The 23,031-nt window shown below is 43.9% G+C and overlaps 1 protein-coding gene across 5 annotated transcripts in view; it reads left to right on the forward strand.

Moving 5' to 3' along the window:
- SBF2 (SET binding factor 2) overlaps window positions 1-23,031 on the forward strand; it is a 2,158,806-nt gene that overhangs the window by 1,090,448 nt on the left and 1,045,327 nt on the right. For all 5 annotated transcript variants that reach the window (XM_086955965.1, XM_086955960.1, XM_086955962.1 and 2 more), the window contains exons 15-16: window positions 11,206-11,315; window positions 17,902-18,051. In XM_086955965.1, coding sequence (XP_086812091.1) covers window positions 11,206-11,315; window positions 17,902-18,051 — 260 coding nt within the window. The remainder of the gene's footprint in view (window positions 1-11,205; window positions 11,316-17,901; window positions 18,052-23,031) is intronic.

The following is a 23,031-nucleotide window of genomic DNA, read 5'->3' on the forward strand; positions in this document are numbered from 1 at the left end:
CCCCTCCGACACCAGTCCTCGCACTACGCTGTCAATACTGGTAAAATAGGCATCGGGGAACACATTGGGGGTGTTTTGCAGTTCGTACAAGAAACACAGTAGTGCTAACATCTTAAAAAGTGCTGCCCGACCCAGGACAGTCGGGGGGGAGAGATCGCCAATGCTTAGTGTCCGATCGCAGACGAAACAAGGGCTGTAGTATGTTGGACTCATAAAATAAAGTTGGATCTGGGGTAATGAAGATGCTGAGGTACTTAATGCCACAGGTGTGTTGTAGCCCCTGTGGCTATGCGGCGGTTCTCCCCATAAAACGTAAAGTTGGGACTTGGTCCAATTAATCGTATACTCCGAGTTGGCACCAAATATGTGGAATATGTGGAGAACTCGGCTAAGGGACCGTGAGGGCGAGATCAAGTAGAGGATGATGTCATCCACATATAGTGAAATGCGATCTTCGTGATCCTCTGTCCATTTCAGCCCTTTATCTCTCGGTCTCCCCTAACCCAGACAGCCAAAGCTCCAATACTAGGGCAAAAAGCAGGGGCGATAAAGGGCACCCCTGTCTGGTGCCTTGCTGCAATTAAAATTGCCAGAAAGATGGTTGTTGACTGTTACCTGCGTGGTCGGTTGGGTGTAAAGTAACTGGATCCACTTGATAAAATTGGGTCGAAGCCCATCCTAGCCAGTACTGCGAAGAGAAAGTCCCACTCGATGGTATCAAACGCCATAGAGGCATCCAGTGACAGCAGGTTCGCATCTCCCTGATTGTATCTATTCTGCCTTGTACCCCATTACGTCGTCTCAGGTTTAAGGCTGTGTTCCTCCCAGGCATAAACGCGGATTGATCCGGATACACCAGCTCACTAATATAGGGAATAAGTCTAATGGCCAATAATGTTGCTAGTATTTTCGCCTCAACAGAGAGGAGGGATATGGGGCGATAGGATTTGCAGTCCTCTGCTAGCTTGCCTGGTTTGTGTATAACCACAATTAAGGGCGTACTTCTGGTGGTAGGATTCCAAGATCAACACTTTCAGTATACATGTGCAGTAAATGGGGAGAGAGCTTGGAAGACATTGGCTTCGAGTTCAATTGGGAGGACATTGGGTCCCATAGCTTTACATGAACGTACGTCCTGAATTGCTTTTTGAATTTCGGTCTCTTTAATGTCACCCTCTAGGGAGTCTCTGTCATGTGTGGACAGGCAGGCAACTTTAATAGTCAACAGGAGTTCCTCAGCCATAGGGGACTGGGACGTCTCGGCAGGGGCTGGCTTATCTTTCTTAAAGAAATTCTTAATTTTCTTTATTAACAACATCTTCCTCTTTTCTCCATACATTTTAGATGCTTAATATATGAAAGAGTCTTCGGTAAATCCTCGAGTTCTAATACCTATGTCTCGTAATATTTTTGCGCGACTCACACCAAATATCAAATCATAATCCAGCATACAATTTTCTTCTAACCAATCCTAACAGAGCTTTTATCAAGCAACCAATCACAGCTCAGGCTTGTGCTGCTCGTTTAACCAATACTAACGCAGCTTTTTGTGACGTCAGTATTGCGCCTTACTACTGACCCTCCCTTTACAATCTGCTCCCTTCTCACGCCCGCTGCTTCAACCAATCCCAGAGCGGCTCTCTGTGATGTCATCATAACTCCTGCGACTGACCCTCCCTTCGCAAGGTAATACGAAAACGTATTTCTTTAACTTTTCATGATATAAATTTGTTAGTAACAACATAAAAATATTTGGTACTCTGTCTGTTGCAGTAAATCAGGATAGATTATGACTTATTCCAGAATTCCTTTCACTTCAAGTAAAACCCCTGTTTACCCTTTATTCAAGCTCAGAAGAACCTGTTACTTCTCCAGTGTCACCAGTATTGGGAAATGAGACCTAGGTTTCACCAGCGAACCCCTTTTGCTATCACTCGCACTCTATTTTCGTACAATATAGTCCCTAATACAACACTGCCAGCCCTCCGTAGCTTCTCAGTGTTACAACGACAGATGAGTAACCTCCTGCAGTATGGCTTCTATCACCATCCGCTATTTCATTCCCGGGATGCCCAGGCAAACTCTGTACTTGTACTTCTAGACAACATAAAACAAGACGCTAACTCCTTTGTTAAACATAAATCAATACTTATCACCAAACTAATCAATAATAACCAGAACTCTGCTACCAGAAAACTGATCCAGCGGTTCAACAACAATAGATACTCCACTGCCATATACTCACCTGGGCCCATAGACTCAGAAGTGGTTGAAACCGCTGGGGTTCAAGTTTATAATGTTCACAGTGTTCAACATTAGTTATTTAATACTCCTAACTAACCTTTCACTGTTCAAATGGTTCTTTCTTCTGGTTGAACTAGTTGATGGTGAACCTTTTATTCAATGTAAATAACCACAGACTTAGGGAAATTTTAAATCTTTATCTAAAATTAATGCATGTGACCGATTCCAAAATACAGTGCAGTCACCTTCATTCATAGCAGAGAAAATTCAATACATAAACACCAAGCATATACTTTGGACTCATACAATAATCAATGCTCAGAAAGGGAGAGAATCTAGAGAAAAGGACATCAACAAATAACGAAAAATATAGTTACCAAGGATGGTGTGAAAGACCAACCCCCCTGCCAAAGGGCTGGTGAGGGTCCCCCGGGATAGGGCTGGAGACAAAGACTTCAGGACATGAATCAGGACAGGACGAGTTGAGAGAGAGAGAAAGAGCATCTCTCTGTGTTTTTAGCTTTTCGCCCCGCTGAATGCGAGCGGTGGCGCTTTCACGCTGCACACTGTGCTTTAAATTGTATTCTTAACCTCACCTTTTGTTGTGCAGGGTTTTAACTCTATTTTCCGCTTTTCAGAGGCGAGTGGCTGGCTGGGGGCTGTCTGTTACCTCGGGCTCCCAGTGATTGCGGGCGCCATCTTGGATTGGGCTTCAATCGGCATGAAGCTTCCCTGAGGCTCCACCCTCGTCCTGCCCCTATTTAAACGGCCACTATGTGTCAGCGCAGCGGACGAGCGCAGCGGGCGCGACGGAGGCGCGCCGGAGTTGCGCCTGAGTTAAGCCCGTCTGCGCCCGTCCGCGGCAGGCCGGGGCACGGGGCATGTCACTCTGCTCCTCGCCACATCTACTCCCGCTCTGCTATTATTTCTCTTCACGAACCCCTCCTCCCCCCTCCCGAGGTCTTAGTCAAGCATGCCGTATGCAGCTTGCCCGCTCCCAGGAATTCCTTTCCTGAGATCATTTTTTCTCCCCCCACTCACAGCTCCCCGGTCCTGGTAAGCAAATCTCGTCCTCCTATTTCACGACCTGCCCCCAATTCCCCCTTATCTGTGATGTACCTGAACACTCGGTCTCTGGTCAGCCATAAAACTGACATTTTCTATCTCTTAGGTTCGGAACAGCCTGACATCCTGTTCCTGTCCGAGACCTGGCTCACAGATGATTCTTCCCCTGATATCCTGGCGGCCATCCCCCCAGGATACTACATACTGCAAGCCAATCGCCCCTCTGGCAGAGCGGGCGGCGGGGTTGCAGCCATCATTAGTCACTCAATCAGGTTTTCCCCTGTGTCTGTCCCCAGCATCCCTATGACCGATTGTCTTGCTCTCAGGCTGGAGCAACCTGGGTCCTCTCTTGTATGTGTCCTAGTTTACCGTCCCCCCCAACCCATGCCAAATTTTTCAACTCAGTTTGGGGAGCTCATCTCCCAGTTAACTATTAACAACACCAATGTTTTAGTCCTCGGTGACTTTAATTATTGGCCATCGGACCCTCACGAAACCCCTGATTCCGTCGCCTTCACTGACCTTATGTTGGGTCTCAATTGCACCCAACATATACACACACCCACGCACATTAAAGGCCATATTTTGGACCAGGTATGGACTTCCTCCTTAGATATCTCCACTCCCCTTGTCCTCCCCTGCCCCTGGTCAGATCATCTACTCATCACCTTTTCCCTTGCTAAGCCTCCCCCGACCAATGTCATCCGAGACTCTAATTTTCTGGCATGTAATTGGAACAAGGCCGACCTCAATAAATTCACCTCCCTCCTGTGTTCATCAGCCCCCTCTATCACGGGACCCATCACTTCCATTGACTCCCAGTCTGACCACCTTACCCAATGGCTTGTCTCTGCCGCTGACTCAGTGGCACCCCTAAAACCTGTTAAGACGCGGCGCAGTCACGACGCCCACAGGTGGTTCACCGATGAACTTAAGGCACTGAAACTCAGTCTCCGTCAGGCCGAAAGACGCTGGCGTCGAGGATATACCCCCGAGACAAAGGCTGTCTTCTCTTCTCAGCTGAGGGAATACAAATCTGCAATAGCCCGAGCTAAATCTAGCTACTTCTCCAACAAGATTTTGAATTCCACCAATAGGTCCAAGGATATTTTCTCTATTGTCGAGGAACTATCCAACCCGGCTAGAGTCACCATTGCCCTGCTTCCCTCCCAGCCTCTGTGTGATTCCCTGAATCAGTTCTTTGTGGACAAAATTGTTAAAATTAAAACCAGCATCTCTGCTCACGTCTCACCTGCCTCTTCCCCCGCCAGCACTCCCTCTCACCCTATCACCCACACCCTATCCCAGCTTCCCCTCATCTCAAAAGAGAACCCCCCCAGCGATTGTTGCCCCCCCTCTGCCCTGCGAGAAGCTTTTACTTCCTGTCCGGACCCCCCTTTAGTTCTTTTAAACAACTCTTTAACTATGGGGGTGGTTCCGGCCTCCTTCAAACGGGCAGAGGTGATCGCCATTTTGAAAAAACCTATGGCTGATCTGTCCACCATGAGCAACTATCGCCCTATTTCCCTCCTCCCTTTCCTCAGCAAAGTCCTGGAGTCCCACGTTACTCAAACCCTCACTTCTTTTATAGAGGACTCTGGTGTTTTGGACCCCCAGCAGGCTGGGTTTAGACCTGCGCATTCCACAGAAGCAGTCATCCTCTCTGTGATGGACGAACTACGCAGGGGCGCCGACTCTAACACCTATCAGGCCCTGGTTCTCTTGGACCTGTCGGCCGCTTTTGACACGGTCGACCATGACATTTTGGTCGACCGTGTCAGAGAGGCTGGCATCCAGGGCACAGCTCTGGACTGGGTGCGCTCTTTCCTGACCCATCGCCATCAAGCTGTCAGGCTGTCCCAGTTCTCTGCCTCCCAAGTCGAGTTGTCTTGTGGTGTCCCGCAAGGCTCCTCTTTATCCCCTCTCCTTTTTAATTTATACCTGGCCCCGCTTATACGCTCCCTCCGCCGATTCAATGTCTCCGCGTTTAATTACGCGGATGACATCCAACTGGTTTTCACCATTGACTCCAGCGATCAATCTATCTTCACTTTTCAAAACACCCTCTGCTCTATCAGTGATTGGATGGGCACAAACCACCTGAAACTCAACCCCGACAAGACTGAGCTGGTTCTTGTCGGGGGGCCCTCCAATCCCTGGAACTCTTCTTTCTGGCCTGCCAGTCTTGGCAGCCCCCCTGTCCCGTCAACTCTGCAAAAAGTCTGGGAGTTGTTATAAGTAACAACCTATCTACGACACCCCAGATCAGCGCTGTAGTTTCCTCCAGCCATTTCCAGCTCAGGAAAATACGTAAAATCTCCCGCCTACTTACCATCGATGCCCTTACTTTGGCCCTGCTTGCGCTAGTCATGTCTAGGCTTGACTACGCAAACGCGCTATATGTAGGCATTCCTGCATACCAACTCAGGAGACTCCAGCTGATCCAAAATCAAGCTGCTCGCTTGATCTACCATCAACCTAGAGATCAGCATGTCCAACCTCTCCTAAAAAGTCTCCACTGGCTCCCGGTCCCTGCCCGCTGTAAATTTAAGCTCGGTTGCATCATTTTCAAATCTCTCACTGGTCTTGGCCCATCCTTCATTTATTCCTTGCTTCATCCTTATGTCCCTTCCCGTACCCTTCGGTCTTCCCAATTGGCTTTACTTTCTGTCCCCAGATTCAAGCGGAAGAAACACGGTGGTCTTAGGTTTTCTTTCTTAGCCCCGTCTTTTTGGAATTCCTTACCTCTTTCTCTTAGGTTGCTCTCCCCCTACTCCACGTTCAGATCCTTCCTCAAAACGCATCTGTTTACGGTAGCCTACCACTAGTCTCATCCTCTGTTATGTTATTTTCTGCCTCTCCTCCCGACTCCCTCTGTACAGCGCCAAGAAACCTAATGGTGTTAGCGCGCTTAACAAATTGATTTAACATAACATAACATAACAGGATAGATGACCTCTCTATAATACCGACGATTGCGTCTCACCCCTCTCTGACACTCTCTTCCTCCTCGAGATTCTTCTGTGATCTTCTGATCTAAATCAATTAATTTGGGATAGAAACTTCTGCTTCAAATACTGCATTCGGTTCTTCATCAGCATCTCACAGCACCTCTCTCAGCAACAGCATCTCGCCAGAAAAAGCTCATTTACTAACTAAGCCTATCTTAATTATACCTTTCGTTCTTCATGTTCCACCCACTAATACTTCAAAATCGTAAAAATACGAAATCTGATTGGTCAGGCAAGGGGAAAGCTCCATCACACCATGCTTTCATGTTATTAAATTCAAAACCATTTTTCGCAAACCCCTCACCTTAATTTTTATTCATGATTTTAGTTCACACATGCATTCATATTTTATTTGCAATATTTTTATAACAGTCTGAATGTGAGTCCACATCGTTGAACTTTTCACCATCCTTTCCATGCTTGTAGCACTCTATCTTGGCTTCCGTTCAATAGCTCGGTCATGGCCTTCATGGCTCCACTCAGTGAGCATGCGCAGGCATCGCGTCACTTCATTCATTTCAGTTATGCAAGAGAGTCCCAAATACGTACTAGTGATAAGGACAAAAAACAGATGTTACTTTCACAAAATAAATGGTCGCACTGCATACCACCCACATCTACTCTATACCAATTTATTTATTTATGTCTTTTCCCCAAATTAGCATTAGTAAAAACCACTCGATTTAGTTCAAACAAGCAGGTGCCATGCTCGCAAGTCTTCAAGACTCCATTTTAGTATCTTCTGCTCAAGCGCCAGAATTTCCCTCCAAGCATTAGCTCGTCCTACTGCGTGGACGCAGTTGACGCATGCGCACTACAGTTTCCCTGTTGAGAGCGGTATTAGTCAGTCTTAATTGTTATCCGCATTAGTCCACACATAAGCAAGCTTCACTAACCTGCGTGTTCAATGTGGTGCATATTAGTTATTCACGAAAACAGGATTAGTAACTTGTTAGTGAGTTAAACGAGTGGATTGCTCCAAGCAAGTTTCTTCTCTACGAGTCCTTGCTCCATCATCACCAGTTCCCCTGCTCTCTCCAGCCCCGCCCCGTCCCACACGAAACTGAGCCACTGCAGCAGGGCCCGACTGGGAACCAAAACTGGCCCTGGAAAAGTGCTCGTCTGGCCCCCCTGGGAGCGTCCGAGCTGTTTGCCAGGGTCGGTTTCAGACAATTTTGTTACAGGCATTGATTTTGCAGCTACGCTGCAGAAACGGCCCTGTAACAAATACAGCCCTGTTACAAAAACTGCCCCCACCCTAGCAGCCCACCGGGGGAACGCCCAGGCGGTGCGTGCTATGGCCAGGCCAGCCCTGCACTGCAGTCGGGAAAATAAAATGATAACGTTGCATTATCATTTTCTTTTGAACTGTTTGGAGAGCAGTGAGGCGAAGCTCCTCCTTAGCAGAGGTGCCCTTGTTTAAAGTGCCATCAACAAAGCACGTGTGCGTCTTCTGAACATTGAGGATGTGGGCACAGTCAGTGGTCGAGTCTGGGTACCACGCGGGTGGACAGCGTCCCCCCACTTATTTTACCGGGGGGACGCCATTTCCCCTGGCAAACAGCTGGAATTAACTCTTTGGCCTCTCTGGGACGAGGAGCTCGGCACCTTTTGTGACGTCACTTCCTTTCTTGACGTCACTTCCGTTGACAGCGTCCTCCCACTTCTTTTTTTACGACTTGTGCCCTGGGCACCGTGATTTGATTTGAATTGATTTGAGAAGGGAAGTGTGATGAGCCATGAATCATGCTGCAGGAACATCGGAGCAGGTTTACGTGGTGACCATCTTGTAGCTCGTGCTCTCTTTTAATGTGTGTGTTTTTCTTTTTAATAAAGTGCACACTAACTCGGTGAGCCGCAGGTGCGCAGCAATTTGTTTTTCAAGCTGACAGCAGGTCTGTAAAGGCTTTAATAGTACTATAAACGCGAGCCTTTGCAGTTACTCGAATGACTGTTTCAGTTGCAGTAAATTCAGCAGATTGCGCTGTCTGTTATCTGATTCATGTTGTTTAGCAGATTCGAAATTAAAATCGCACCGTTGTAAAGAATTCTAGCATGCCTGCAAAAGCTTTTTCCCTGCAACGCTTTCGGCTTTGACAATGGAAAACAAACGTATCACATGGTGGTGGGTGGGCCACCCGCCTCCAATCTGCTCTACCCCCCACCGTTGGGTAGTAAGTAGGGTGATCAAAGTGACACACTCGGTACGGAACGTGGGCTATTCTGTACCTGAATAATGTACTCTGATCCGCCCATGTCTGCCAATCGTTTGACAACCTTGACTTTTCGTCTGGAAGGCAAAGTCCAGCCCTCCACTGCAGCCGTTCTTAATCTGTGCTGCAAAATAAAATGATTTAGCAGATTTATATATACATTATAAATCAAAATATAACGAAAGGAAACTTTAAAACTAATGGTAAATGTGAAGTCATTTGAAAATCCTAATCTAAACATTAAGTTGTTATCCTTAGCTTGGTTCACGGGAGCAGAACCAGTACAGCAAAGGGATCTCGGTTGGACGGTTGCAATCCTCAAATAAAGCCTGCATTAGGAGCAAAAAAGACAGTGATTATTATAATCGAGTTTAGCACATCACCTTGTCTTTTATAAATGAAACCAAATATTGAAAAGCTTCACCCTTCCATTCAAATTAATCGTTTGATTTTTCTCTGTTTTTTATTATGAATCAAATAAACTTTCTTAATTTGTGTATTAGTTTGGTGAATGCTTGTTTTTGTATTGTTCTGCATTGTTTTGAGCTTCAAATCAGAGATATTGCTTAAGCTGGTAGTGCTTCAGTGGGGCCACAGAAGTGAAAAGGTTAAGAACCGACACATTGTGTCAAGTGGAAAGGGCAAACTGTGCAGTGCCCTTGGCAAATGCAAGTAAATGTTGGAAAGCAGGTACAATTGTTACCTAGTAAAGCACTTTCGTTTGTTCAATAGTAAAGAATAAGACTGAGTTGGAGAGGATATGTGATATGAGATTGTATGCATGTATCTGTGTATGTAGAAATATCAGGGCACACAAGATTTATCAGTCCTCTTCGTTTTATATACAGTTTGACAATGTAAATTTAAGAAAAAGGTTGGTAAATGTAAGTGGTGATAAATGAAAATAAGCTTTGTTGTGCAGCTACTTGAGATTTTAAGTAATCCCAATGCACAGAATGGTGATGGAAAGATTGCACTTCACCCCAACACACTCATCAAAATACTCTGTTTAGCTTTTTTTTTTAATACAAGTGTGGAGAAGCTGATAGTGAAGTAGGAATTTGCCTGAACACCAAGTGGAGATGGCCTTTGGGGTGCCGTTTTATTCTCTGTTAAATTATCTGGAGAGATCAAACTCTAGACATAAGTACAGAATGGTAACACAAATAATGGATGAAAATTTAACAGGAATGAAACAGGTAAGTAGAAATGGGTCAGGGTAATAAAAAGTGAAATATATAACTAAAAAGGCGGGAAGAATAGGAAGATGTAAGTAGGTGGCATGGGTGTCATCACACCCTGTTTTCCCCTTAAAAGAATTCTTGCAAAAAAGTTATAAAATGGGAAAAATAAAAAAAAGCTCAAGGCGTGTGGTGGAACACTACTTTACTTTGGCTGAGGTAGAGGAACCCTCCACCTAGGCAAGAAGAGTAGCGAGGTATTCCCGGGTGTGGATAGGTCCTCTCAAATCAAATGATAGCTACTTAAGGTATCCCAACCAGTAAAATTAAAGCTCTGCGCTAAACTCTCATGGAGTCAACCAATCAGGCGCGGGAAAGGAAGCAATTCCTTTTTGTTAAATAACTCTCAAACACCCTAGTAGTCCTCAATCTGAAGAGTTAGGGAAATTACCCCCTTCTTTTAAACATCCCGGGAGGGAACCCTCTATTTGCCCTGAAGAAAGCCCGGGACCCAAGTGGCCATTTTTAAGGGCTGAAACATGTTGGCAAGACACTAGGGTCAAAGGACCATTATCCCCTGACGACCTCTTTGCATAACATTTTTAACATCCCCTACGCCTCCACTAATAAAGGAATACCTGGAGACATAGGAGAGATAGGTCAGGTGGTCTAAAGATAAAAATCCTCCTAAGGGCTCACTGAAATACGGTCAAGCCCTCCCTGACCTTTAGGAGTCAGGGCGAACCCAATGATGAAGCATGACACTACTCAGATGTGTGAGGGTTATTTAACAAAAAGGAATTGCTTCCTTCCCCAGCACCTGAGCGGTTGACTCCGACAAGAGTTTAGCTCTGAGCTTTAATTTTACTGGTTGGATTACTTTAAGTAGCTAGCATGTGGTGGAACACCCACATTCATAAATATTGGTTGATCTCAGATTGGATTTCGATTTCCCCAATAAATTCTTCCCAAATAATTGCAGTTTGATTAAAAAAATATGACCATGAGATTATTACTCTCAAAGTGATTAATGCTCTTGAGAAAAGGGACCACTCTATGGGGTTCCGATTGGCATCATAGATAGTTCCACCTTTGCTCTTTTTTATCTATGACGTCAGTTGGAACCCTGCAGTGAAAAACAACTCTTCTATTGGCTCCTATATTCATATTTCTATATGTCCTAATATTTCTTTAATTACATTTCTGTGGTCAAAGTTGTTAAAATTAATTGACACCAGAATTCTCCCTTGAAGGTTGTAGTCATAAGTTTCTACTTCACAGTGAACGTACAAGCAGTGTGTGAATGCAATATGCAAATTGTGATCGAGGCCCACGTTTTTTAATAGATCAAGAAAGTCCTTCTGGAGGCCCTATTCTGTTATACCTTTTCATTTAAGAATATGGAACGTGTTCACCTACAACTCCTAGAACTAGTGTTAGTCTCTTCCGAAGTCTAGTTTTACTAAGGCTGTTCTGCGCTTTCTCCCTCAGTTTCCATACTGGACAAGGCAAATTCTGTTTTCAACAGTGCTCGGCGGCTGGAAGTTGTCAGAAGCTGCATTGCATACATATTTGAAAATAAGATGTTGGAAACTGAAAAGGTAAGGAATTTGTTGTTGTTTTTTAAAAATAATTATTTACTGATTCCAAGTTTCTTCGTTGACAGGTTGTCTCCTAGACAAATTTGTGCCAACATTCCTCAGTAACTAAGGGGCAGACCTCGGATACATTGCTTCAGTGATTGTTATTCATCATCTTAGTAATAGTTTATCACGTACTTCACACCATAAAAAGTGTCCTTTTGTGCGGCTACATTGAAATTCTTGATTAATTAAAATAACTATGTCTGAGCAGGTGATTTAAATTATGGCTTAATTTCAGGTGTCGTGGGATCCTTTTTGCAGCAGCTGTCTTTCTTGCAGCAAATTAGCCTGGGTGCCCCACCAGGATCATTGGAATTGTGCAGTAACAGACGACCAATTTAAGCAACTTGTTTAACTAAATTATGTGGCAAGAAATGACGGATAATATAGCGTAATGTGGTAGCATTATTTCAGTATTGTGATATTTTAACACGCATTAACACTGCCAGAGCAAATGTTTAACTCAGTGCCAGTTTAAAACCTAGATACAGCAAGTGTAATGTCGACGCCAATTCGTGAAACCATGAGGCTTATTTTTTTATTTATTTATTTTAAACTATTTTCCATGTACATCGTACAAAAGAAGCACATCTACATATTCGTACATCATGACGTGGTCAGTGATTGTCACATCATACCGATATAGTGTCTTGTGTTGTGCGGAAATAAATTCAACCAGTTACCAAATAAAAAGAAACATTTGCGATATTAATCGTACATTATGTAAGGGCCCATCTGATTCAATCCTATCCATTGTATAACAACAACAAAAAGGCACCGGCAGAGCAATTCCACTTCCAGAAATCAACATGTAATTGCATGTTACATTGACTTGTATGCATAAGAATCCAGACAGCTGTGAATGTAGGATCAATGGGGATTCAGACTCCTGCCTAAGCGTCTCAACATAGGACTTGTAGGGCCCCCAGATATCAAACCATGAGTTTTTTTTAAAAATTAACTTTTGATCCGTTTGAAGTCCAAACAACATTTCTTCAGATTAGATGTTCTAATTATGCAGTTGGTAGTGAATTATGTGGCAAGCACTGTAAATTTTTATGCAGGAAATCCTGTAGCCGTAGAATTGAATAAATTCAGTGGCGCTTACCTGGCCCAATTGATCAACACTAGTGCATTGAAATCCTGTCCTCTGCTGTGCTCTCATTCTTCCATCTATTCAACAAGCCTCACTCATAAATGTAATGTTAAGACACCTCTGAGTCTACTACTTGTCTGAATTTGTGCAAAGTATTAACGTGCAAGGTATTAAGAGACTAAACAAGATGTCATGAGAAGATTTGGGTTCAGAATCACGATGATGCCCCTGTGTTAAATGATTTTTATCATGTTCACCCTGTAAAAGGCAGCTCAGCACACACCGGCAGGTTTTGTGAGATTGAAAAACCAAAATGTAATGTTCTAAAATTACATCGGGACACTTCTTGGAACACAAAAAAGCAGCATTAAAGAGGCGTCGACAATATGTCAACGCTTTACCACTGCATGAGCGGTGCAAAACAGTGAGGTCATCACCCTCTGCCCGTGTGAGTCCTTGTTTGTAAGGGGGGAGCTCTCAAGGAGGACAGGTCTCGCATTCATTAACAGCTGCACGCCCTCCCGTCTTTTGTTTTAGCATGGGCCACCTTTTTTAGGGCTCGCCTGCTGATGCGCTTGCGCATAGCCGGGAAGCTCTATAGTGGCTTATCCAGAGTTCAACCACTGGTGATTACACTTGCGATTCCATGCAGCGCATGTGCGCTTTTTAGGTCATTGCGCAAGCGAAAGCCATAAAAAGCGCGTGCACAATGCCACCAGCCTGCCTGCCTTCCTCACATTACCACATCAAAGGCAGCCCAGCCTCCCTCCCACAAGCTTCTCACCGTGCGCTCTGCATTTCTCCTCCCAGCATTATTCACGGCCGACCGGCCGTACTTTCACTTTCACGGCCGCTCTCGCGTTTCTCCTCCCCCCAGTGTACTTTTTGTAAAACTTGTTTTATTTCACCCTAGTCAGTCGTTGCTTGCAGTCATTGATGTAACACAGTGCCTACATATTGGCTTTAGTTTCTGATTGTCGCTATATTCATTTTGTTTTGCTTGCACCTCTTCTCTCTCTATTGTTCATGTTTTTAATTGATCTCGCGTTTCTCCTCCCCATTGTACTTTTTTTAAAACTTGTTTCATTTGTCCCTCCCCACCCCTCCTCCGAGATCGCTGTTTATTTTTTAATAATTAAATAACACAGTCCACCCAGAGGCTCGAACCCTGTACTCCAGCTCCAACATCAGAAGCTTCAGCAGCTGCACAGCCTATCAAAAGATAAGCGCACCTTTAAATCGTGGCATTGTGGTACAATCAGTTCTGCCCATGCTTCTTGTTGTTGACCTACTGTTTACGGGACATGCGCTTTTTCAAAACTGCACATATTATGTAACGCATTTTAATCTTACTCTTTCTATGCCTATATTTTATTAACCCAGCATGCGGTATGTACAAGCTCAGAGCAGCCTCAGAATGGAGGTGCGATTTGACATTTCTTTTCATACAGCTTGGGGCTGCCAGACACTGGCTCTGATTTCGCCTCTCTCATCCTGATATTTCAAACTGGACGAGCAATGCGCTTGCTGGTTTCGAACAGCGCTTAGCACAAGATGGTGCATCGAATTCCCCCTCCCCATACAGAGAGCGTTGGAGCTGCGATGGATGGAGATATCAGCAGTTTCTCTGCGTTCCCTTTGTCCGATAAAAAGTTGTTTGCCAACTTACTACGCGGCCTTTTTGCTTCAATTCCTCACCGACTTCTAGATGGTTTGATAAATCGTCGTGACAATGCCCTTTTTCGCTTGCACGTGCCTCTGCTGTTACAGGGTTGCATGTAAACGCGAGCCGTGTCTCTTGTGGTTCTGGAAGTTTTGTGTGCTTTGTTAGTGATACTTGGTTTCCACATCCATTACTGACATTCCATTCCGTCTATTTGAGCATTCCATATTAATAGCGCCAAAACTTAGACCGTGTTTACTCTAGTTCAAGGCCATGCACGTCGGCATGGCTCGCTGTATTATTCGGGAAGTAGACATTCCAAAAATCCGACAACTGCACATGGTTTATTTTTCTTTGTTATGTGAAGTGTTTAAAGCCAGTAAGAGCGCAGTACATTCAGTTGTCTCTTTTTCTTGTTCTCCTGTTTCCACCTCGACTCTTTCCATTTTTCCACGTCTTTATTCATTTGACAGGCTTCCTATGTTTCCCTCCCTCATATTAAACAATCCACACCTTCCATGCTCTTTTTTGCAGACCCTCCTTCTTCCCTTCTGACCATTAGATGTCCCAGTCTCCATCCCTTCCAGTTTGCCCTTCTGTGCGTCTGTCCATTTGTTGTGCACACTACCTTCAGTGTGAGAGCCTACTACCTTCAGTGTGAGAGCCTAATGACAACTTTACAAAATATCTTGATGTCCAGCTTTTGAAGGGACCTGAGAGACATTGGTCTGTTTTTACAGAGTACAAACATCAGAGACAACTGTAGTCATGGACAGAAGGAATTCTTAGCGAATGTACATGTACTAGACGAACTCTGACACATTCAAATTCACTATAAAGTTTCAACGTACACGTTGCTTTATTGCTTTTAATGTAAATTGCAGCGAGCTGGAGGTTGCAATCAGGCAGCCAATTTTTGAACGCCTTGGTCCCCTCCTTTCTGCCGTCAGGGTTCCAGATCAGTGACACCTGATGCGCCTTGATTCTCAAAGATATTTCTTCACAGTACTGCCCATACCCCTGCGTCTGCAGCGTAAACTGACTTCAGCGATTCGGGCACACTGGCCTCTTGACATGCTAATGGCCCTTTTGTTCTGCGCAAGTGTGTATTTGCATGGGGGTATCTGCCCATCCCGGAGCCTCTCGAACAGCAGACCAAAGGAAGGGCTTTGTGTACATGATGGAGCGCAAAAAAACGGCTTGCATGCTTTAACTACCTTGCAAACGGAATGTGACGAATATTTCCTTCTTTAGTCAGAAAATTCTGCATTTCATAGTGATATGTTTTCACGCGTATTTTACATGAATTATTCTAAGAATTTCTTTACAGACTCATCGAAAATTGGTAATTCATTCAAGGGGGCATTCATATTTTAAAATAATTTTCACGGCTTCCTTGTCAATGTACCTCCTACATTATCACTCAGCACCACCACTTTATCACTCAGCGCTGCCCCAGCATCACCCATCACCACTCACCATCACCACATCATCACTCAGCATCACCCCAGCATCACTCAGCACCACCACAGCACCACTCAGCATCACCACATCATCACTCAGCGCTACCCCAGCATCACTCAGCACCACGACATTATCACTCAGCACCACCACATTATCACTCAGCGCCACCCCAGCATCATTCAGTGCCACCCCAGCAGCACTCAGCGCAACCACAGCATCACTCAGCGCAACCACAACATCACTCAGCGCAACCACAGCATCTCTCAACGCAACTACAGCATCACTCAGCGCAACCACAGCATCACTCAGCGCAACCACAGCATCACTCGTTCAAATATGTTCTTTCAATGTTTCAAGCTGTTTTCAAGCTTTCAACCTTTATTACAAATCACAAAAAGATGTTAATATTTCACTTCTGTTCTTGGATTTTCGTCACAATAAAAAACACTGAACATAATCTTCACAAAAGTTATTTACAAAAATGTAAGCTATTGTCATTACAAATTAAATAAATTATTTAAGTATTAATTTAATTATTTAAAAAAATTAAAAGCATTGTTATTTGTAATATCAATACATCTAAGTCACGTAAATACAAAACATGTTGCATTACAAATGCTATAGGTGTCACATTTGTGAAAGTTATAACTATTGCCATTGTAAATGACAAAGCTATTAATTTAACTATTTGAAAAAATCACACATAAATAAAAAAAACATTTATAAGACCAATAGATCAAACTCTCCTAATGCGAGCCCTATTGCATTTCCAATGCTTGTCTTAATATGTTGATACCTCCAGCATAGATCAAAGATCAGACTGGATCGCACAGCAGTTGTTGTGCAGACACAGCACCTGCAGTATGACTCAGCCAGCACCACATCAGTCCTTTGTTACTCAGAAAGGATAGATTGACTGAGCTTTTTGAAGCCACATATATGCACACTGTCTGATGTTGCACTTGTTTGACTAGCAGCAGCCTACATTGCTACAGGTGCCCTAATCCCTCCGATAATTAATGTGTGTTGGTGATTCACAGAGTGCACCACCCGCACTTATTTCAGGAGGCCATCTATGGGGACTCTTGCACTTTCTGTACTGTCACTGTTTTGATCTGCAAAGCGCCAAGAGGTCTTCTGTCCCTCTTTAATTCTCTCAAATGTCATGGAAAAGAACAAAGATCACAAATACATTAATCCTTCTCTTTCTGTTTAGTCTGTGTTGCGTTTCTGCAGACAATAGTGGAAATAAATGAAGGATGGTTTTTCACTTTTCCTGAAGAATGTGCCTTGTAGGCCGATTGACTGAAACCGACCAGGGGTGGGCGGGACCTCCAGCTGATATTGGTGCTGCAGCTGCTGATGAGAAAGTGAGGAAAGGATGGCCTACCAGCCTGGTTTTGGGGACGGCACTTTGTTTGTACTGCTTGAGCACAGATTCCCATGCAAAACACCGCATGCTGCATAACATCAAGCAGGCATGGTCTTACTGTGGATTTATCTTTATCTATTTTAACAGATATTTTCTTAAAGTGAATTTAAAATAGAACGTGTTGAGTTATTTAATTCTGAATTACAAAAAGTATAACTGAATAATAGCCTAGTACTGATGAACTATTGACACAGTAGTTTAGTGCTTGCAACAGGTGGTGCAATGCTGTAATTTCAAATAGCTTGCCTGTGCAGTTGATTTAGTGTCAGCATAGTTTCCTTGGGTCGTGCCAGAAGATTTGTGTTAACATCTATGATAAATTTTTGTTTGATGTGTTGTATAAGTTACTCCATTGGCACAATTGCTTCGGTACTTCTCCAGAGATTTATAATAGGAAGAATGCACGTTACCTTTGTGGTTCATACCCACATACTTTACACGGTTGTTACACCTCAAGAGTGAATTTCTTATGCACTATGAAACCTGTAGAAGTACACGTCAGTTCATTTGTAAAAAGTCAACATTAAAATGTCCTCAATACACAGAACGGGCCAATGCACTGCCAGTTTATTTAGTTTGTTACTGTTACCAGTGTACTTTGATACTTTTGTGATTCTTGAGAGGCCTAAGGTAACCACGTGAATGTGGAAGAAATGAAAGCCTAAGAATCGATACTTTAATTGGAGGATTACTTATGGTCTTTTAAAATTAAGGGCTTCTGCTGTGTAAGAGCGCTAGTCTGGACTGAATAATAAACCTTTGCTCGGTCCTAGAAAACAAAAATGTAAATCCTTTGTTTACTCCGAGGGATAAACACAAGCAAATACTTTATAAAAAAAAATGTTCGTTGCCTGTGATTAACTGCATGACTTGGTTTTCCTGTCTCCAGACTCTTCCGGCGGCGTTGCGAGCCCTAAAAGGAAAAGCTGCGCGCCAGTGTCTGACGCAAGAGCTGAGGCTGCACGTGCAGCAGAACCGCGCCATTCTGGACCACCGCCAGTTTGACTACATCGTACGGATGATGAACTGCACGCTACAGGTACTGTCCACGTGCCCCACACTCCCATTGGCTCTCTCAAAGAAAGGGACGCACCCTATGCTGATCGATTCACTTGCTGTGTATTCAGTTTGTGGAGTTTCCATCATTTGCACATCTTGAAATCTATATGTTGCCAGAGACTACATAGACTAAATTGTTTCTGCCAAGCACACGTGTATGGTATTTGCATTCAAGTAGTACGAAATGTTAAATCTTCATTCCTTCCTACTTGTGTAGGCAGCCAATTTCCTTCCGACACACTCATTATAAAGGTATATACTATTTCACAAACTACTTTACCAGGAAAAGTGGTCATCCAGTGTTCTCTGTCATGTAAATTATTAATATTCATTTAATGACCTGTCTATAGTAATACATGTATGAGCTAGCAAGAGTCAAAACCATTCCTTGCAGTAGGCACTTTAGATCCATGTGATAGGTGTTCGAGCATTACATGAGCAGGACACGTGACTAGAAAAGGGCACTTTAACTAGGATATAGGTTATGGAGACATTTGACACCACACTAAAAGAGGTGTCTACCCTACTCATCCCTGCATTGCCACTGGCGTAAGTTCAGTTTCATGCACTTTGACAGATGAAACGTGTTCTGACCACTTCTTTTCTAATTGCGTTTATAAATTGCGTCATACCCCTGGCAAGTCATAGGCAGACTTTTAGTGCTAGGCCATGCTTGGTTGGAACTGGAAGAATGTTGATTGTATTGCAGGTTGGCTAAGTGGGACTTGCTTTGGTGTCTATCAGAATTGACCCGATTGATACTGTCATGCGGTTTCAGTCGAAGAGCCTCAATGTAAGCTGGAGAGAAGATGAGCAAGGGATGAATACACCTACTTTACATTAATTCATAGTTGTCTGGTTGAAAGGTTGGAAGCAGGGTCTGTGTGAGAAGTGTTGTGTCATGCATCTTGAGTAGTGGAATGCAGTCCATTCTTTGTAAATGTATAGGTTTCTTAATAGGTAAAGTGGAACAAATGAGCATGAGACAGCTGAACTTCCCTGCCTTCTGAGAAGGAGTAACATAATAGTTCTTATTTGCATTTGTACTATCGAGAAACAAGCCGCAGGAGTGCACTTATAAGCAGCCATGCTAAATGCACTATGGAGTATATCAAGAAGAAACAGAGGGTAACTCACAGGAGTGCAGTGGATGCAGGCAGCAAGGGCAAATGCTCTGAAGAGTCCACACAGCAGTAACAGAGAAGCATCCTACAATTGTGCATCAAAGTCCGGCTGTCCTGGCAGGTGATCTATATAGTCCACCCAAGGTGAGCAACAATTTACAGAAATCGACAGGTGGAGTGGTATAGGTACTACTATTAGCTATACCTCTCTTTTTGTGTTGGCAATGATATGCCACTCAAACAAGGTAATGTATAGAGCTATATCAAATATACGTGGTGGTCGTTTTGAATGCATTCTGCATTGAGGAGGTTATAGTACACATGACATCTTGATTCCCTCTCCATCCTTGTGGCTTGTGGCTGTATTTGATGATCTTCAGATAATTCGGGACTCCTAACTATCTGTGTTCCAATTCTGCTTAAATCATTCCACGATGTTTGATATTGTAGACTATAACGCAACAATCAACCAGCACGCCTCTGTAGGAATTGCAGGACTTATCTCTAATTTTTTCCATCCTTTCTGGGAAATTGGAAGCAAAGGATTTGCTTTTCTGCCCCTACTGCTCCAACTATTGTCCGATCACTTGTGGTGTTTGGAAGGGATCCTCCCTCTCTCCTGTCTTAGTCAACAGCAGCGCCTTGCACTTTTGAATATTTTGGATTCACCTTTTCCACTCATGCTGATTACATGCAAATAATTCTGCACCCGGACTGGACTGTCTCAAACTCTGCTCACATTTTGGTGATTGTTTTGTGCCTTCCATTGCTGAAACTGAAGCACCTTTTTTACTTTAAAGAGCAATGAGATTAAGGTTTTGCTGGTGGAGTATGATGAATTGCTGATGAATTTCGGGATTCATCTGTGTAGATGATTACTTTAGGAAGCACCTCTGCACGCTTTTCGCAGAGTTGGTCAAAAATGTGAGAAAATCTATTTGATAAAGCTTTGTCTCCACACATCAGCACAGTTGTGGTCTTGTTTGGAATATTCTTGCCTTTCTGGCCTGCTTATTCTTGTCTAAAATACATTCACCTCTACCAGATTAAGATATGACAATGTACTAGATCTCAGCATTCATCACATCTGATGTGTAAACTCCAGACAATACAAAACCGGGCTGACAGACCAAGGTATGCGAGAAGCTCCACTTGTTACCCATTTCTTTGCACATTTCTATTGAAGATTGTCTTTTCGCTCAGTACTTTTTTAGAGTCTCTGGTTTGGCAGCACATATGTCAATTAGACTTTTGGTTTACAATATACATAGCGTGAGTTTTCTAGCAGTTTCTTTCAGCCATTGACATGAGACGACACAAGTCACATCTTGGCTCAGCCAGGTGGATTATTCATCTCTTACCGAATGGTGCTGGCTACTCCAATCTGCCCCACCCCAGTCTACTCCACTCCAGACTACTTTACCCCATTCTACCCTACTTCACACCACCACAATCTATCCCAACCCAACCCACTCCATTCCAATCTACCCTACTCCGCCCAACCTACCCCACTCCACCCAAATCTACCCCACTCCACCCAAATCTACCTCACTATTCCCCAATCTATCTCACTCCACTCCAATCTCGTCTCCACTCCAATCAGTCCAAATCCACTCCACTCCTCTTCAATGCAGTCTATCCCACGCCATTCAACTAACTCTTCCCTACCCCAATCAATTGTACTCTACCCAATCTACCCAACTCCACTCCTTAGTTCCACATGCCACTAAAATCTGCCCCACTTCAGTCCAATCTAACCTACTTCACTCAAATCCACCCCACCATACCGTACCCCACCGCACCCCAAACTACCCTGCTCCAATCTACCCCAATCTAGTCCACTTCAGTCTACTTTACTTCACTCTAATCTTCTCAACCCAAACCCAACCTACCCCACTCCAGTCTACCTCACCCCATGACAATCTACCCCACACCACTCAATCCAACTTCACTCCATCCTATTGCGCTCCAATTCACCCTACTGCAATCTACAGCAATCTACCCCACTCCCATCTGTCTCACTCTAATCTACCCCAGTCCAACCTAATTTACTTCAATCGACTCTATCCTACTTTAATCTAATCTACCCTACTCCACTCTAATCTACCCCTTCCAATGTACCCCACTCCACTCCAATGTACCCCACCCCACTCTACCCACTCCACTCTAATCTACCCTACTCCACTCTAATCTACCCTACTCTAATGTACCACACTCCAATCTACCACACTCCAATCTACCCCAATACATCCGTCTGCCCCATTCCACTCCAATCTACCCCACTCCAATCTACCATGCTAATCTACCCAACTACTGCATTCCAGTCTACACCTATCCGCCCCACTCCAATGTACTCCACTGGACCCCAATATAACCAACTTCACTCTACCTCAATCTTCCCTATTTCACTCTACCCCAGTTTACCCCTCTCCAATCTACCCCACACCACCCCACTCCAACACCACCAGATTTTTGCCATGCCGAACATCAGTCACACTGGTGTACAACATGGCTAAAATACAATTGCACAGGCAAGACTTATTGGCTTTGCCAATGCTTTTTTAACACTGACATGTTGACTGCTTTTTATTAGAAACAAAATTCGAGACAAGATTCTACTGGCATCTCCCCTTATGGACTGATTTGGAAATAACTTTGCCCTTGGAATGAGGCACTGTACACAGACACACAACAGTGTCCACTCATCACCATTGTACTAAGACTTCGTTTTTTAGGTCGAGCCTGGGCAGCGCATGCGCTGCTGTGCGAGGTATGCTGTGTTCAGGTATGGATGTGAAGCTCCGCCCATATTTTTCATTGGCTTGTGTCATTGTCCATTTTAAACTGTGGCTTTTCACTGTTAATAGGCTTAGTAGGTCCTCCTTTGTAGTGCCTTTTCCCATTTTGTAACCTCCCATGAGGATAACCTCTGTTACATGTGTTGTTGCTCGTAGGCTTTAATTACAGCCTCTGAGCACTATTTTCTCAAATAGCGGTGTCCTGCCTGCTCTTGCAGGCAGGAAAAGGCAGGACAAACTCTCTCCTAACGCCAAACACATTAGCAATGCTATTTGACTTGCATTTGCGAGAGTTCAAGCTATTGGCATTGTGAATGACCATGCCTTTTATGTATCTGTTTTAAAAACAACAGATAAATAAAAGGCATTGTCATTTACAATGCCTATAGCTCAAACTCTCCTAAATGCGAGACCTATTGCATTGCAAATGCTGGTTTCTTCAGTGGCCTCAATGGAAAAACATCAGCTGATTGGATGCATTTAGTCCCTTCATCCCTCTGTCATCTGACAGGACAAAGTTCCTATCCCTTCTGCTGTCTGAAGTAGCCAAAAGGTGACTCAGACTGCACTATGAAACTCCGAAATAAATACGTAAATGAATAAGAGAAGTGAGTTTGTTCTACAAGAAGAAGCCATGGCTCATCTACGAGCAGAATGACACAGATCTTTATAAAAAAAAACAGTTACATTTAGGAGTGGAATGGCCCAGCCAGGAATAGCGTCCTCCTTTCTTGGCCTTGACACCCAGGCTGCACGCTCTATCTATCCAACATAGCATGCACAGGCTGATCAGACGCTTGAAAGGAGGTTTCAGCACCTTAATATTGCTGCTATCCTTTTCCTTTCAATATTTTTATTTTTCCCATTTTTCAAAGTGTTTTTTTTGGTGATTTTACATCTGATGGAGACATCTAACCGCAGATTCCTTAACTTAGAATTTTTCCCAGGTGACGGACTGGATCCAGATTTTTTGGGCTCGCCCCTTTCCTATTCCGCAGGAATAGGAAAAGAGCCCTAATGCAGCCAAACCATACTTTC

Source organism: Lissotriton vulgaris, chromosome 2_1 (assembly GCF_964263255.1).
Source record: "Lissotriton vulgaris chromosome 2_1, aLisVul1.2, whole genome shotgun sequence".
In the NCBI taxonomy this organism is placed as follows: Eukaryota; Metazoa; Chordata; class Amphibia; order Caudata; family Salamandridae; genus Lissotriton; species Lissotriton vulgaris.